The sequence below is a fragment of the Raphanus sativus genome, chromosome 6 (assembly GCF_000801105.2).
Source record: "Raphanus sativus cultivar WK10039 chromosome 6, ASM80110v3, whole genome shotgun sequence".
NCBI classification, from domain to species: domain Eukaryota; kingdom Viridiplantae; phylum Streptophyta; class Magnoliopsida; order Brassicales; family Brassicaceae; genus Raphanus; species Raphanus sativus.
The window spans coordinates 40,194,395-40,214,028 of record NC_079516.1 but is presented as its reverse complement, the minus strand read 5'-3'; the positions used below and the strand labels follow the sequence as shown (position 1 = coordinate 40,214,028).

At 24.7% G+C, this 19,634-nt stretch overlaps 1 protein-coding gene across 1 annotated transcript; it reads left to right on the top strand.

Annotated features, from left to right (window-relative positions):
* Positions 1-15,725: 15,725 nt before the first annotated feature.
* LOC108813196 (peroxidase 34) lies at positions 15,726-19,032 on the top strand. The gene is made up of 4 exons (XM_018585684.2): positions 15,726-16,285; positions 17,511-17,702; positions 18,146-18,314; positions 18,411-19,032. The coding sequence occupies exons 1-4, from the start codon at positions 16,052-16,054 to the stop codon at positions 18,878-18,880; spliced, it is 1,065 nt and encodes a 354-aa protein (XP_018441186.1). The 5' UTR covers positions 15,726-16,051; the 3' UTR covers positions 18,881-19,032.
* The last annotated feature ends 602 nt before the right edge of the window (positions 19,033-19,634 follow it).

The following is a 19,634-nucleotide window of genomic DNA, read 5'->3' as shown; positions in this document are numbered from 1 at the left end:
AAGGTCCGATTTGTTGGAGCCGTGGGTCGTCTTTAAAGGATGCTGTCGCGATCTCTATAAGTTAAGGATCTTTTTCGATAATTGTGGAATTTCAAAAAAAAATTTAGACCCAATTACTAATCTTACAAGATTAAGAAAAATCGAACCCAAAAACGAAAATTTTAGCTGGAACACCTTTACTACTAGACCACAATTTCGTTAAGGATATTTGTTCTCAAGTCTTATTATACTCTTCACTTACGACAACACACCTGACCTTATTCATATTTATCTTTCCTGTTTTCACAAAATAATCGGAGACCTTACATATTTGCGCACTGGACCCATATAGTGACAATTTCATGTGGTCTGGAACGTATATTTAAATAGATAAGACAGCTTATGTTTTTGATATTCTAAGTCACTATTTTGTAATCTAGATTAATATGCACTAGGTATATCCGTGTTTTGCATGGAGTTATAGATGGATTTTAAAATATTAACATTTTGTAATAATTTGCGCCTTAAGTAGAGTGAAATATTTTATAAAATATTTGTTAAATAAAAAATACTAGAAATTTTTTCAAATAATAAAAAGATATGTAAAATATATTTTAATACTAAAACTATAGAAATATTTAATTTTAATCAAATTAAATATGATATGATACATGTTTCTAAGATTTTGAAATTAAACTACTCTTATATATCTTTATATGGCAAAAAATTAAACCTAAACGATATTAAAAATAAATATATAATTTTAAAATTTCCTGTTTATATTTCAAAATCATTTAACATATATATATATATATATATATATATTAGTGACATTAGGTAAAGTCAAGAAAAAAAGTTGTTAACTGGATTCGAAGTTGCATTAACAAATTTAATCAGTAATATTTTGAAAACTCAAGAAAAGAATATTCATAAAATAATAATTTGCAATAACTAATTGATTTTGCTACCGCGGAACCCTTTAACAATGTAATTATTTATTTTTGACAATATTTTTTTTAATTTGACACATCTTAAAGATATAACAATAATGTTAATAGTTCTAATAATATAATACATAATAGTTTAGTGATATATTCAGTTAAATTATATAGTTTATATGGTTTTGGATAGAGTACATGTCCCTATATGTATAACAATGAAGTGATATATGGTTCGTGTAGCTTACAATCAATGTTCTATTATTAAACTAATATTTTGAAAAACATATCCTTAGATCTACTATTATTAAAATATTTATAAATTTGAATTTATATCAAATTTAATAAAGGTTAGGTAACTTAAATAGAATTAATCATCCTATAATTTATAATATTAGTGATTTTACGTTCAAACTTTTATGTTAAAAGTTAAACAGCTAAATATTGTCATTACCCTTAATGAATTTGTATATAGAATTAAAAACAAATTTTATATTAATAATATTAGATTTCTATGGTATTTTATATAATTGATTATAAATTAATATAGTAAAATTTTCAAAAAAAAATATCATATTATTAACAAAAATAAAATAATTCTTAAAATATTGTTGTTATCTGGAAATAATATTTTCTATTATAAAATATATAAATAAATATAAAATTTTGTAATTATATATATTAAACAAGAAAAAATTGTATAAAGATATTTTCTAAAATATTTCTAATATGTGAGTGTTTTTTAATTTTTAACACAATAATAATCATATATTTTTTGAAGAAAAAAATTCATGTATAAAATTTTGATATTTGGTGTATATTCTTAAAACACAAATAATAAATTATTATCCTGGTTTTTGAATTAATAAAACACAAAATTAATATAAATTGTAAGAAAATTATTTCCGCAAATGCAGTCAAAACACATAGTTTTATATAATTTAAAAACCCATAACAAAATCCTTTAAGTTTGAGTATATTAATTTAAAATAATTCAAATGATCTAAAACCTTTTTTAAACTAAAGCATCCATACTATTTATAGGATTTGATATCGATTAGGTATCCCACATGACCAAAAAAACAACGGTGGATCACATGATTCAGACCTGACTAGTATAACTGTAGCTGTCGCGGTGCAGTTCTGGGACTTTGCGAATGAGGATGGTTGCGGTTTTAATCATTTTCTAGATATTTGTAGAACTAATACATCGATTAGAATTGATGCATTTGGAGAGTCTTATGACCGGTTCATTACCAAATACAACAGGTGTTAAATAATAAATAATAAATATTTATGTTTGATAAAACTATAAAAGTTTAAAATTCATAAAATTATAAACAAATATAAAAATTATAATTATAAAATTATACTATCAAAGTTTTAAAAATTATAGAAATTGTTTTTGTTAAAAGTTTCATAATATAAATTAAAATATAATAGGTATACATTTAAAATTCTATTTTTCAATTTAAAAATATTTAGTAGACTTTATAAGAAGTCTACTAAAATATGATTTGAATTTTTATCTAATATAATAATTATTTTGATGCATAATCTATAAACATTGTATTCATTTTTAGTTGTGTTTCATTTGTATGATATTTATTAATTTTTGTTAGCAGTCAATTAACACACATGTGAAAAGAAGAAAATCTATACAAACTTCCCAAGAAGTTTTAATAGTAAAACTAATTACAAAATTTTACAATATGTCTCAAATGTATATTTCAAACAGTAAAAATACAGAAATATACTTCTAAGTAAGTCTACACTTATTACACTAATGTAGTAGGCTTTTGTATTAGACTTGTGGTTATAACAAACTTATGTATTTTGCTTGTCAGTAGACTTAAGTATTTTTTTTCTTTTAGAAGACTTCTACGGAAATCTTCTGCTAGACTATTAGGCATCCTTTGTATCAAATATTTTCAGTATTAGTTTTATTTGGAGATTTAAGATAACATCCAAAGAAACAATACAAATCATAAATTCAACACTGACTAAAGACGTACAAATACAACATAAGCTCCCGTAATAACTGTAATTTACAGCATCGCCAGCATCAAAAGCAATATCAACAATTGCTTGAGCATCAGCAGTTGCTTGAGCATCATCCGCAACATTCCAATCTTCATTCGACCATTCGTCAGTATCTTCATCAGCAAAAATACTAGCACCACTATCAGACACATCAGCATCGTCGTCATTACCTTTCACCATCCATTCTATGTATACAAAAAGTAACTGAATCATTATCTGAAAAATAATACATTTTACAAAATTAGCGAACAAAAATTTCATGTTTGATAAAATTATAAATGTAGACTTACAAAGACGTCTACAATTATTATCTAACTATATACTCAAACCAAAAAGTTGATAGTTTCATAATTATAAAGATTATCTTTCCAAAATAGTTTAGGACCATTAGGATTAACTAACACACACTTTCAAACAATTAAATCTTGAAAACACGTTATGAATAATAAAAAATTTCACTTTTTATAGATTTTCGAAGTAGACTTCTTCTTCCTTCAAAAAAAAAATAGACTTTCTTATCAGTTTATGCTGGTAAACTGTCATGTTGGTCTACTGTTTGGGTTAGTTTTTACAATTGCAAAATTTACGTGTTATTATCTATATTTTTAAAAATAGTGATTTTATAAGCGTAGGCTTTCTTTTCAGTCTACATTTTGAAAAAGTTTGTCTTTTTCAATTGACCAGAGTATTCACCCCTGATTTGACTTTCAGAAGTAGACTTCATATACAATTTACATTTTTTATTTATTTTTGGAAACATTTTAGTTTTTGCAATTAACCAAGCTTGACTTTCTACAAATAGACTGAGAAGAAAATCTACAAATGTGTAGACGTCATGTTAAGTCTAGCACAAATCATATGGATTAGTTTTGCATTTGACCAAAATAAAATAGTAGACTTCATATGCAGTCTACTTTTTCTGAGATTAGTAGACTGAATAGGAAATCTACATTTTGTTTTCTTTTCGGTCAACTTTTTAACATTTTCGTATGCAATCTCGCTTCCACGTTTCCATACACTTCCGCTTCTGATTCCATTCCACATAGGTAATAACTATAACTTGTTATCATGGTTATCATCTAAATTACACAAAATTGATAGTGGGATAACACATAAACTCTCCCTTTTAAATTACATAACTATAGTGTTAATAAATTATTTACAATGAAAATAACATTTTATGGTCAAACAAACTTGAAAGAATGAACAAACCATTAGATAATGAATCCTTTTTAATAGATTATAGACAAAGTGGATATACTATTACAACATTAAATAAAAATGATAAAAAGAGCCTCTCTCTCTCTCTCTACATGTTTTTACTGTACATCCAATAACTAAAAGTGAAACATGATCCGGAACACCGCCGTTCAAAATATCCAATCATCTCTTATAAAAGAATTTTTTGAGAAGTTTTTTCGTGCATTATAGCTTAGCAGACTTTTCAATGAAGTCTCATAAACTTTAAGCGAGAACTAAAAAATTTTCTCAGTGAAATTTAACATAAATTAGAAGGGTTTTAGAATATTAGTTTAGTAGACTTCTTTGGTGAAGTATGATTGAGAATTCTGAAAATAAATTTTGATTTATAGTCATCAGATCTGCAAAACCTACAATTCTAAAAATGTTTAAAATAGTTTCAAAACAGAGAATCTTTTTAAATAGAACTTTTAAACTTAAACAAAAATAAAATAACTAAAATGAGTTTAACATATATTTTTATTCGAATCTAACACAAAAACATATTTTATATTGTTTGAAACTAGATTTTCTAAAACTAAAATATTAATAAAAAAACATATATAATCACAGTGAATTTGAATTTACCTTTTATTTGGTTTTAAACTAAAATATTTAAAACAACCACATTAAATGGAATCTATAACTTTAATTGGAGAAAAATAAAATTTTAGTAGTTTTTCTCTAGAAGTCTGCTACTCATTGCAGTTTAGTAAACTTGTAGAGAAGTTGGCTAATGAAGTCTGAAATCTGATATGTTCCTTAGATCTGAAAAATCTGCATTTATGTAAATAGTAAAATTGTTTCAAAACAGAAAAAAACTTCAAAACTAAAATGTTTATACTTAAATAAAAAAATATTAACACTAGATTGAATCTATAGTCTTATTTGATATCTAACACACAAAAACACGAAAAATATATATCTGAAATTCATAAATTTACATTTCTCGGAGAGGAAGATAAAAACTATAGAATGAAAAACCTGTAAAAACAAAATAAAGTTGTGAGAAAGAGATGACACAAATAGATGAAAAATTGATATAAAGTTTAGTGTTTTCAAATTCAAAAAGATAAAAGAGAAGTTAGAGAGTTTTAGAGGGAGGGAGAGAAAGAGAGACATTATATTTTTGTTGCAGTCATTTGAGAGAAAACGAGAGAAATTGTAAATTTTCTTTATATAATGAGAAATAAAATTAATTAATTGAAATCTTCAGTGTAGAAAATTTATTATAAAAAAAATTATAACTAGTACTATAACCAAATATTTTTTAATGAAAAATAAAAAAGTTGTTTAGATTATTAAACATTGTATGTTAAATTCAGAACAATTTTCTAGTTTTTATTTTATTAAGAAATCGTCTCTCTAGATATTTGTCTATATATATTCGTTATTATAATTATCTTGGGGCTGATTGGAAGAAAACTTTAGCTTTACTTTTTTGGGAAAATTTGGATAAATGCACTTCAATAAGATTATAATTTGAAAAATACACCCTTGTTTATGCTTTTGGAAAAATACTTATTTATATATAAATTTACCAAATTGCACAATCTTAATATTTTTTTAATTCTTATTATATTTTAAAAATTTGTTTTAAAATCATTAGAGAATCTATATAATATCTTTTTAATATACTAACATTATTTCCCATATCTTTTTAATATATCTTAATTTTTTGGTATTTTGAAAAAATAAAAGAACACAAGTCGTCTTCTCATCTCCTTCTCCTATCTCTCCATTTCATACTTTTTTTTCTCTTTCTCTCTCGTTTAACAGATTATTCCTCTTATCTTAATCTTTCGATAGTACTTTAATACAAGTAACATCATTTGTTTTCTATGACTTTAAACTGTTATTACGTGCTTGGTCTTTCTCTGTTTTTTTTTCATAATTTTCTTTTTGAATCTTGTACTCCATCTCTATATATAAACAACATAAATAAAACAAATTTGTAAACTGGTGTTGCAAATAAAATCTTTTAAGTTCGATCGATCAGATAAAACATTTATTCCGATCTGAATTAATGGTTTTCCTTTAGTGACAAGAATCAACAGTTCCCATTTAAATGGACCAAGATTCTCATAACTGAAGATTACATGCAAATTACTTCGATCTGAGTTAATGGTTTTCGTGTGACGTTAAAAAGAAGAATATAACAAGCCAAAGCGATGGATGATAATAAGTGTTCTTCTTTTTCATATTCAGAGTAAAACAAAATAAACACATATGTGAATAACTTACTTAGATGATGACTTGTTTCGGTAGATGATGATTTCAAAGAAGAATGAAAATTCTATAAAATTAACAAAATAAATTAAAATCTATATAAACTTCATGATAAAGTCAACATAAATCATAAAACACATATTTATCTTAAACATAAATAATTATAATACTCTTATTAATTTCAAATTTATATATTAATTATTGAAATATTAAATTTGGGGTAAAAAGTAATTCACATTAAAGAAAGCGTAGTTTTCAAAAAAGAAATAAAAGCAGTATATTTTTCAAATTTAAAATTCTAAATAGAGTATTTTACAAATTATCCCTACTTTTTTTGTTATAGAATTGTTATTGTAAATTGTTTTGTTGTAATTATTGCTGTAGAATTTTTCTTGCAAAAGTTTAGCTGTTGTTGTTTTTTTTTTAAATTATGATTGGTATAAATTATCTGTATAATGATTTCTTATTTTATTTTATAAATAATTTTTTTTAAAAAAAATTTAATAAAAATAAATTTGACATAATAAAGAAATACGTGACCATAAGAATACAAATACAATATTAATTTTCAAAACAAATTTAAAAGCAAAAAAAGACAGATGAATGATATGGCGTTATGTATGTATACATTTGGAAATATGATTTTATTGTTTATAAACTAATATGAGAATAAAACCAATGTAAAAATACTTTTAAGCCTTGAAATCCCATAAATCTAGACTGCAGATATATCATATACTCCTTCCGTTCCTAAAAGATAATTGTTCTAAAAAAAATTGTTTTTTAAAAGATGGTTATTTTATGTTTTCTATGAAAAATTGTAAATTTTAAGAAAATTAATTGGTATTATTGGATTATTATTGGCAAAAGTTGTTGAAAATTGAAAACTACAGAAAACAATAAGTTTATTATAGTGATTTAATGCGTTTTCTTAATATATGTGAAAACACTAAAAAAGTCTATCTTTTAAAAACAAATTGACAGTTGTACAGCTGTAAGTTTAAATCAAACCTGTAGAACCAAAAAAATAATAAAGTCTCGATGCTGTCAAATTAGCGATGTAGGTATAATGATGTTGTGTGCAGCTTTTACAACAACCAGCACCACCTTTGTTTTTGGTTTGGGAATTTGGGGATGTAAATGAGACTAGTTAAATAGTGGAAAGTGAAAAAAGATAGAAACGTCAATGAGGAACAAAAGAGAAAAAAGGAAATAAAACAAAAAATTGGAGTAAAGTTAAAGATTATTATTCACTGAAAAAGCAAATGGAAAGGCTGAATAATAACCTCAATTACCCCAATGCAGACCAATTTTTACCAAGCTTGAGGATTTGGACCCGTTTGGAACAAAATCTGACCAAACCGAATCTTCGTACAAATAAATATCAAGATCTTTTCACCTTTATATCTTTATGTTTTCCTTTTATTATGTTTAGTAGTTAAACTTTAGTTAGATCATATGATTTTTTTAGGAAAAGTTAAATCATGATATTGATCGTCATAGTAATTCTTGCTCAGAATTTCGAGAAAAAAATTAACTTTATATATGTGTTGATCAGTATAAAGTATAAGCTTTAGTTTCTGAGCAAAAATCATGATACATTTTTAGGAGTAATTCTTGGGTTCACTCCCTAGGATGAACCTCTAGATTCACCCACCAATAAGAATTTACCATTTAATATTTATTATCTTTTAAAAAAAAAAAATATTGTCAAGTTATATTATATTTTTTAAAAAAATTAAAAAATAAAAGCTCAAAAATTAAAACAAAAAATAATAGTAGTTGAAAAAAATATTTTTAAAAAATATTTTAATACCATCAGCAAAATGCTAAACCCTAAACCCTAAATCGTAAATCCTAAACCATTGGGTAAACCCTAAACCCTTGGACAACTTCTAAATTCTTGATTTTTTTTAAGTAATTTTAGTACCGTCAGCAAAACACTAAACTTTAAACCCTAAATACTATACCCTAAACCCCTGGATAAATCTTAAACCTTTGGACAAATTTTAAACTCGTGAATAAATCATTTATCCAAGGGTTTAAGATTTACCCAAGAGTTTAGGATATAGCATTTAGGGTTTAGGGTTTAGTATTTAGGTGTTTTGTTGATGGCATTAAAATTATTTTTTTTTAATTTTTTTTTTTGTTTCCAACTAATATTATTTTTTATTTATTCTTATCTTTTAATTTTAAAAATACGACAATATTTTGTTTCATTTTTTAAAAGATATTAAATACAAAATAGTGAATTCTTATTGGTGGGTGAACCCAAGAATTACTCCATTTTTAGCATGTGAGAGTGAACCAGCCTGCCACGGTTTTTTTTTGGCCAACTGGAATATTAGGGCGAAGACGAAGGCAAAAGTTCAACATTTTATTTAACGTTTATGAAAAGAAAATTGCATTTACTGTTTTGATTTTTGATATTGCAAGATGCTTGGAATATTTTTTTAACGATTATTAGCCAATAATTACAATAATAATCATTTTTAATCAAGTTAGACTAGTTTTTATCATATTAAATGAATTCGAGCTTTCTGCACTTTTATTTTCATTTTCTACTTTTAAATATCTAATCTATTAATTTAAGGTCCTATTTTTTATCTACTGTTTTAAGTTATCACTAGATCATGACCCGCGCGCATGCGCGGATTTATCTTTTGATTCACATATTTTATATACATGTTGTATATTATTTAAGATTTATAATATAAAAAAGTTAGAATGATCTGGAACCAAAAAAAATCGACCCGGACAAAAAAAATCAAATACCTACTTAGATCCAAATGTTGAGAACTCGAAAAACTCATACCTGAAATGAACAGATTTATACCTGACCCGTTGAGCTAAATTTCAACATAATATCTTTTGTTATATTTTTAATTCATTTTTTTGGTTTGGTGAGATTTACTATTTATTTGAAAATTTTTGGCTAACTTAATGGTATATATTCGTAGGTTTCTTTTTTTCTGAACAGGAAAAAAAAAAGATTTGGATCTTGATTAAATTTATCTTATATAACAAATTGCTACTATAAGTAATTTTTATAAAAACTAATTTTGTAACAGTAATATCATTTTTGTTATAAATTAGTATATCATGGTTTATAGGTTCAAAGTATAGAATTTGCCGTCTTCATAGTATTGCTAATATTGATAGATGCAAGTTAATGAATACATATAATATATTGTATTATTATTAATCTGTCATATAGTATTATATATTAGTAGATGTATTATTAATAATATATCTTATAGTATAATATGCTAGTGAATGTATTTAGCTTATAGTAAAATATATGCAATATAAAAAAACATGCGTAGTGGATATAATAATAAGGTAAAAAGTGAAAAACTATGGTAATGATTGATATTAATTATTTATAAAAGACATGTCTAATAATAAGTAAATTAATATAGCATTAATTACATAAGGTCCAATTTTAAAATCCACCTAGAATAAGTTGTAATGTTTCTGTTTTAATAAGATAGATTTAAATTTTAGACTCTTTCAAAAATGTTACAGTCTAATTAAATGTTACTTATATAAATATCATAAACTTACTTAAACTAAACCGTGTGGTGTCATAACACTAAACCAGCGCTTCATCTACTAAACCAAAGCCATTAAATTGCAACTGGACCTTATCAATGCACGACTAATTATAGTATACAATGATTCTAGATGGACGGGTGTATATTAAACCATATACGTAATATTTTTGTATAAATATAAAATTCTTAGCATATGTTTAACTGTATATCTACAACTATATATTATTTTTTTATTTATTTCAAAACTCACGAGAATATATTATTTATAATGATTATATACAAACTATAGTAGTATATAAAATCTTTAACTCATGTTATTTATAAAATATACTATTAGAAATTTAATAATTCCTTAAATATATTAATAAAAATAAGTTTTAACTATAGAATTTTAATTTCTTAGTTATGAAAAATATGTTGAGAAAAATTTAAAAAATCTTACCAAAATCCAAAATATATAATTTAGTAAAAAAAATCCAAAATCATATAATTTTTCAAATTCAAAAATAGTTGTATTATTTCCCAAATTTCTCCCGACCAAATATACAAATTTCAAAATAAAGATTGCAAACTCAAAATGATAATAGTCCAAATTTTGCAAAAGATAAAGTTATATGTGCTAAAATATATTTTTTATAATGAAACAAAAAAAATATGTGGTAACATTTAATAACTTTTAATATATGAATTTATTCTATCGTATTCAAAATAATATTAATATGTAGTAGTAATTAATAACAAGGTAAAATGTATGAACAAATTACTATATATTAATAATATAGAGTAAAAATATAAATAATAAGATTATAAAATTATATAATATGTAACACCAAATTGTAAATCATATATTTTAAAAATTTACGATAATATCTAAAATTATATATTTTTGATATATTCTATCGGCTGATTCAATCAGTCTTGAAGAACGCACTTAATGTTACAAAGTAGATTGACTACCACACACTTGGCTAACCCAAATTTGGAATGTCTTCCAACTAATACAAAAGAATGGATCAATTGTCCGTTACAGCCCACCATGTTAACTACTTGGGTCGAATTTCAAATCTAAACGGATCATATAGTGATAATTTGATTCCTAGGAGAATTCGAACCCAAAACTGATGTGGATATACACCAAACTCCAAAAATTACCATTAAACTGTCAATTTTAATATCTAAAATATATATATCCGCACGGACGTGCGGGTTACAATCTAGTAAACCATTAAAGTAAACTAAATCGTTTATATACTCATTGTGCATCTTGAACTTTTTTGTATGGCGAATGAAATTCTTCTTTTGTAATCATTCATTAATACATAATAAATTATAGCATTGTTTCATTTCTCTCTCTCACTATTTGTTCACACTTAAATATTTTACTAAGTTAAGATTCGCATCTTACGCGGAATGAATATTATATATAAATTACTTTATATATTATATGTTTTTTATATATTATGAAATAATAGATATATATTGAATAATTAAAAATTAATAAATGCTACATATATAATTAAATTAGTGCAAACATATAAATGCATTTCATTAATCCAAAAAAATCATTTTTCTATTTTTGATCATTTGAACTTTTTATAACAAAAATTTAAAATCACTGATAACAAAATAATTTTGTGGGATATTTAATAGTTTTATTAATTTATAATTTTAAAAGCATTCAATGAAAAATTTTAAATAAATATTATAAGTTGTCCATATTTGTTCAATTCTTTTCTCAAAATAAATTAAAGCAAATTTAGAAATTAAAATAATTAAGTATTTTTATATGGTATATAATTTATTTAAACAATATATATATATATTAATAATTATTAAATAAGACTTTGCACTTATATAATTTTGTAATCATTTGTATCTTATTATAATATAAATTTTAAACCACATATCACAAAAATTTCAATGTGAGATTTTTAACAACTTTAATTATTTATAGTCATTTTTAAAATTCAAAATATAACATATACAGAAAAATCTAATTTTTATTATATAGATTATATGGTTCTTTAATTTGTTTTAATAAGTTATAGTTTTTATTATATGTTTTTTACATATTATGAAATAATAGATATATATTGAATAATTAAAAATTTAATAAATGCTACATATATAATTAAATTAGTGCAAACATATAAATGCATTTCATTAATCCAAAAAACCATTTTTCTATTTTTGATCATTTGAACTTTTTATAACAAAAATTTAAAATCACTGATAACAAAATAATCTTGTGGGATATTTTATAGTTTTATTAATTTATAATTTTAAAAGCATTCATTGAAAAATTTTAAATAAATATTATAAGTTGTCGATATTTGTTCAATTCTTTTCTCAAAATAAATTAAAGCAAATTTAGAAATTAAAATAATTAAGTATTTTTATATGGTATATAATTTATTTAAACAAATATATATATATATATATATATATTAATAATTATTAAATAAGACTTTCCACTTATATAATTTTGTAATCATTTGTATCTTATTATAATATAAATTTTAAACCACATATCACAAAAATTTCAATGTGAGATTTTTAACAACTTTAATTATTTATAGTCGTTTTTAAAATTCAAAATATAACATATACAGAAAAATCTAATTTTTGTTATATAGATTATGTGGTTCTTTAATTTGTTTTAATAAGTTATAGTTTTTATTATATGTTTTTTACATATTATGAAATAATAGATATATATTGAATAATTAAAAATTTAATAAATGCTACATATATAATTAAATTAGTGCAAACATATAAATGCATTTCATTAATCCAAAAAAACCATTTTTCTATTTTTGATCATTTGAACTTTTTATAACAAAAATTTAAAATCACTGATAACAAAATAATTTTGTGGGATATTTAATAGTTTTATTAATTTATAAAATTAAAAGCATTCAATGAAAAATTTTAAATAAATATTATAAGTTGTCGATATTTGTTCAATTCTTTTCTCAAAATAAATTAAAGCAAATTTAGAAATTAAAATAATTAAGTATTTTTATATGGTATATAATTTATTTAAACAATATTATATATATATATATATATTAATAATTATTAAATAAGACTTTCCACTTATATAATTTTGTAATCATTTGTATCTTATTATAATATAAATTTTAAACCACATATCACAAAATTTCAATGTGAGATTTTTAACAACTTTAATTATTTATAGTCGTTTTTAAAATTCAAAATATAACATATACAGAAAATCTAATTTTTGTTATATAGATTATGTGGTTCTTTAATTTGTTTTAATAAGTTATAGTTTTTATTATATGTTTTTACATATTATGAAATAATAGATATATATTGAATAATTAAAAATTTAATAAATGCTACATATATAATTAAATTAGTGCAAACATATAAATGCATTTCATTAATCCAAAAAAACCATTTTTCTATTTTTGATCATTTGAACTTTTTATAACAAAAATTTAAAATCACTGATAACAAAATAATTTTGTGGGATATTTAATAGTTTTATTAATTTATAAAATTAAAAGCATTCAATGAAAAATTTTAAATAAATATTATAAGTTGTCGATATTTGTTCAATTCTTTTCTCAAAATAAATTAAAGCAAATTTAGAAATTAAAATAATTAAGTATTTTATATGGTATATAATTTATTTAAACAATATATATATATATATTAATAATTATTAAATAAGACTTTCCACTTATATAATTTTGTAATCATTTGTATCTTATTATAATATAAATTTTAAACCACATATCACAAAAATTTCAATGTGAGATTTTTAACAACTTTAATTATTTATAGTCGTTTTTAAAATTCAAAATATAACATATACAGAAAAATCTAATTTTTATTATATAGATTATGTGGTTCTTTAATTTGTTTTAATAAGTTAAAGTTTTGAAAATGATAGAGAATAGACTAATTTTTATCAGATATTTATTATTCACAATCATTGATTATCATATATACTTAAACCACATTAGACAATTCCATGATTTTTATATAATGAAACAATAAAGAACATTAATAATTAATTTATAGTTAATTTAATAAAAAGCTTATTATATATTTAGATGAACCAACATTTTTTAAAGAATCTAAGAAAGATTTTAGTGATGATAAGTGGGTAAAAAAATTATATAATGATTTTTTAATATATAAGAGATATGAAATAAAAAGATCTAAAGCCATGCAATATTGATCAATAAAATATCTGTTTCAACCCAAATATGATCTCAATCAAGGAAACTTTTTCTTTAGGTTCATGTATATATGTTGAAACATCAATGTCAACGATCAATTATTTTAGATAATAATAAAGGAACCCTAATAATAACTAGAGAGATTCAGACAAAAAAAATAATAAAAGAGGATCATATCTATTTTTCTGAAACAAATGATCTAATGATAATTAGGAGACGTTGGTTCAAGTGATAAAAAGGTTCCGGCTAGAACTATCGCCACATGGATTTGATTCGTACTGATTACCTAACTGCGATTTAAATGGAATTAATCATTTCACACGTGTCCGGATGTAAGATTTACGGTGGTTAATCCTTAAATCTAGCAAGCCTCTGAAATCACATTAAAATTATCAACAAAAAAAAAAGAAATTATCAGATGACTGCTCAAAAATTTACTTGAATCCAGTGACTTAAATGAAATGAATGGATTTTTTTGAGCGATTGAAAGAAAAATGATTATGAATGAATAGTACTTTTTCTTGGACAAACATAAAATGAGAAATGTTATATATTGAAAATGCTTTACAAAGTAAGAATATATAACTAGCGTAAATTTTACCCAAAAAGTTATAACTAGCGTATTTTTGAGAATGTGTTCTTTTTTTTTCGTGTTCATCTTCTTTTTATATATTTGAGTCTTTTCAACAACAACTTTTGTTTTTAGTGAACGAGTATTTTCAACATCTTCATTAACTTTTATCAGTTGTTATTGATTATGTTTATTCTTATTGAGTCAGTTGCTTTCATTCATCGAATTAAAATGCTAATTTGAACGACTTTTATGTTTATCTTAAAGTTGTTTGAATTTGATTTTTAGTGCTTAATTTCCGCCCACTCGAAGTTGGTTTGAGATTCTTGATGTACATTTTTCTCCTTACACTTCCCTAATAATACAATATCTTTTAGCTTTTAACGAATTTACTAGATTTTGATTCACGTTTATTGTATTTTGATTGTGTATCTACATTTAAATATTACAAATGAAGTTTTATATTTTGCGTCTTAAAATCCGACATGGACCGCAGTTAAAACGACAAATCCGGTGATCCGATATATAATCTGATTTGGTTTTTAAGAAAAAATCATTATTTAAAAATCTTCTACAATCCGTAGAAACCTCTAAATCCTCAGACCTAACTACTGGTTAAACTGACGGGTGATCCGATATATAATCCAATCTCTCGACTGCTATATTTAAAATATTATAATATATTCATTAATGTTTAAATGACTGGTGGATATATTTTGAAAATGATGCTTTAATTTTACAAAAATTAGCTACACAAATATTTAGTTAAACTAATTTTTCATCTTGTTGTAATGAATAATATTTGAAAGAAAAATAGATTCGAACATCAACATTCATATACATTTATTACATTAGTGGTTTATGTTTGCAAGAATTATAATCGTTTATTTAAATTACCATTATCTTCGTCTGACTCAAACTTCGTTTGTTTTTTCATCCGACTCAAACTTCTTTTTTTCATCTGATTCAATCTTACCTTATTAGAATTCCTCTTTTATGTAGAAATCAGAAGAATTTGAGAAATCCATCGCAGATGTAAAGTTTTCTGAACAATAAAAGGAATAATAGTTGACAGAGAAAAGTCTTCATTTTTTGGATGAAGTCTTTGTTTTGTTTTTGTATGAAGTCTTCAATTTATTGCTAGAAATAAAATCCTTCAATTGAGAAATTAAGCCTCCAAGTTAGACCCGTGTTGCCTATAAAAGCAATCCTCAAGATAATAGACTTTCCTCATCTTCTCTTGTAAACCCAATCATATAATTTTCTGTTCTTTAGAAAATGCATTCCTCTTATTCTTTTTCTACTTCGTCCACGTTGACAATCTTAATCACATTAGCATGTCTTGTGCTTAGTGCGCATCTGTCCGATGCTCAACTTACTCCTACCTTCTACGACACTTCATGTCCTAACGTCACTAACATCGTACGAGAGACCATTATCAACGAGCTAAGATCGGACCCTCGTATCGCCGCGAGCATTCTTCGTCTTCACTTCCATGATTGCTTTGTCAATGTAAGATATTATTTTCCATCTTTCTATTGCCTTGCTAATATTTTTTGTGTTCCATCTTTTATATATGCTAACAAATCAGTGTAAAACCTTATATAAAAGTGTACATTCAAAAGAAAAAAAACTTATATAAAAGTGATAACATAGATACACTCTATGTTCCAAAGTATATATCATTTTTGGTCTGTTTTATGTTAAAACTAAGTATTATTTTCTCAGTTCAAAAAAAAAACTAAGTATTATTTTGGATTTTCAATGATAATTTAGTTTAGGTACAAACTAGCTAATACTTCCTCTATTTCATAAATATTGTCATTTTAACATTTTCTGTTATATAAAAAGTGATATTTTGAAATTTCTATGCAATTTATACTTATTTTAAATTTCATATTAATTACAAAATGATTTGACTTTATATATAATTTCATTTATTTCAAATACTATTGATTAATTTTTTATAATTAATAAAACATAATATGTTTCAATTATTTTTTTAATTTGTGTAAAATATCAAAATAGTAAGTGAGTTTTTTTTTTGTACAACAGAGTATTCATTTTCATAAAAAGCGCCTTGTGTCAGCTAGGTTGAAATGGTTCTCTTTTTTTTTTTGAATAAATGGCATTCGGGGTGAAACGGTATTGTAAATTAAAGTCGCTCGGTTTACATGTTTGTTCTAGACATTATTGGATATCGTACGTTTGTTTTTTTCTTCACCATAGTTTATTTCATTAATAATTTATTAAGTTGACAAAAGAAGATGAATGTACTTAACTTTTTCGACAATGATGATAGGTTACTGGTTAGCTATAGTATGACTGATAATGCCAAAACAAATACAAGTAAGATCTTGGATTCGTCGAAAATGAATTATTCTTGTTAAATTGTTAGTTATTTATTTAGAAAGAGCATGGTGCCGTAGCGAACACGGTATGAATTAAAGATACATCTATCAGGTGCAGAATTTTTTTTTTTTGAAATGATTCAAAAATCCTACCACGCATCCTGAACTCGAAAAGCATTAAATAAATAATAGTAACATTTTGATACTATTTAGTCGAAATTTATAATAAATGAATCTCTTATTTTCTTTAAATAAATTAATATATTGTTGAAAAACATGTTTACATGTCACTGAGTAAAACATGGTTTAGAAAAGTTTATCTCTCATCACTTATGTATGTAACACACTGACTAATGAATTGTCAAATAATAATGGAAATATGAAAGGGCTGTGATGCATCGATCTTGTTAGACAACACAACATCGTTCCAAACAGAGAAAGATGCAGTCGGAAACGCAAACTCGGCTAGAGGATTCCCTGTGATTGATACAATGAAAGCCGCAGTGGAGAGAGCTTGCCCGAGAACCGTTTCTTGCGCAGATATGCTCACCATCGCTGCTCAACAATCTGTCACATTGGTATGTTCCTTTGATCCGTTTTCTTTGATTTATTATAAATACTGTTTTCAGTCTTAATACGTATCAGTCATTACAGACTATATATAATTAGTAATTTAGTATGGACTTTTCAACTATATGACATGTATTCAAAACTAATCGACAAATATTCAAAACACGTGGTCCCGTGAAGAAACTGGACATATTTAATATAAGACATTGACAAATTTAAATCTCATCACGAGAATATACTTGGTTGGATAAGACTGCTTTTTAGCCAAGTATAGTAATAATATATATTTTTCAAAAGCTGGAGTTTAGAAAACTACACGTTGGCAGTTTGGCTGTATAATCAAGTATTTAATTACATGTTTTTCTTTTTTTATATTTACACATCAAAACTTTGGAATAATAATAAAAATAAAAAAAACTAAAAACAATAGTTATTCTTAATATATTTATAGGCAGGAGGTCCTTCTTGGAGGGTTCCTTTGGGGAGAAGAGACAGCTTACAAGCATTTTTCAACCTATCTACTGCTAATCTTCCTTCTCCATTCTTCACACTTCCAGAACTTAAAGCCAGCTTTAGAAACGTTGGCCTCGACCGTCCTTCTGATCTCGTTGCTCTCTCTGGTAATTGATAAAATCTTATTAAATATATATTGTTTGCTATTTCTGTACGTACCGCGCGAGTTTATTAATGATCATACGCTCTTTTTTTTTGGTTAGGCGGTCACACATTTGGTAAAAATCAATGCCGGTTCATTATGCGCAGACTATACAATTTCAGCAACACCGGTTTACCTGATCCTACCCTCAACACTACTTACCTCCAAACTCTTCGTGGACTATGTCCCCTTAATGGTAACCAAAGTGCCTTGGTGGATTTTGATCTGCGTACCCCTACGGTTTTCGACAACAAATACTATGTGAATCTCAAAGAACAGAAAGGTCTTATCCAGACTGACCAAGAGTTGTTCTCTAGCCCCAATGCCACTGACACAATCCCCTTGGTGAGAGAATATGCTGATGGCACACAAAAATTCTTCAATGCATTTGTGGAGGCGATGAATAGGATGGGCAACATTACACCTCTTACGGGCACTCAAGGAGAGATCAGATTGAATTGTAGCGTGGTGAACTCCAACTCTCTACTCCAAGATGTGGTTGAAATCGTTGATTTTGTTAGCTCTATATGAGAATAGTATCTTAGTATGTGGCTACCAAAATATATGTTACCATAAATAAAGCGCTCTCAAGATGTTACTTGAGAATAATTTATTTTAGATCACTAGCTGTTGTCTGGCTTGTACTCGAAAACTATATAATAAATAAGTTTTTTTCTAAGTAATCCATTTTCTTCTAATTGTGTGCTTTATATTTTTTCATTCTTTTCAAAGAAAAATTTGGTAGATAATCTCAAAAGATTTTCCGAACATATTAAGGATCTAATCTATTAATTTAGGGATTATCTACTATTTGAAGTTATCATTTAAATTTTGGACTCTTTCATAATTGTTGCTAGAATATATCATGTCTCCTATACAATGCAACCTACCAACTTAAATTAAACCAAATCTTAACCAACATAGATTAGTTAAACCTAACCAGTAACACTTTTATAATATTTTTGGTTAATCTCTTAATATAATTAGATCATATAAAACTGAACCACTTTTAAATCAACGAGTTCCATATCATTCCAGACATAAGAAAAAAAATATCCGACTCATTTGCAACGTAAGTATACAAAGACCGTGTATGCTTATGCTCATTGATCTTCCAAAAACCAAATAATTGTGGCATAGACCAACATAGGCTCATGTTCGTATCACTAACTTTACTTCCATATATTTACTCTTCACCTACATCATATCACAACATACACAGTTCTGCAAGAACATGATTTTTTTTTGTTCAAACAACCAAATAATGGTGGCATATGGTCAGTAG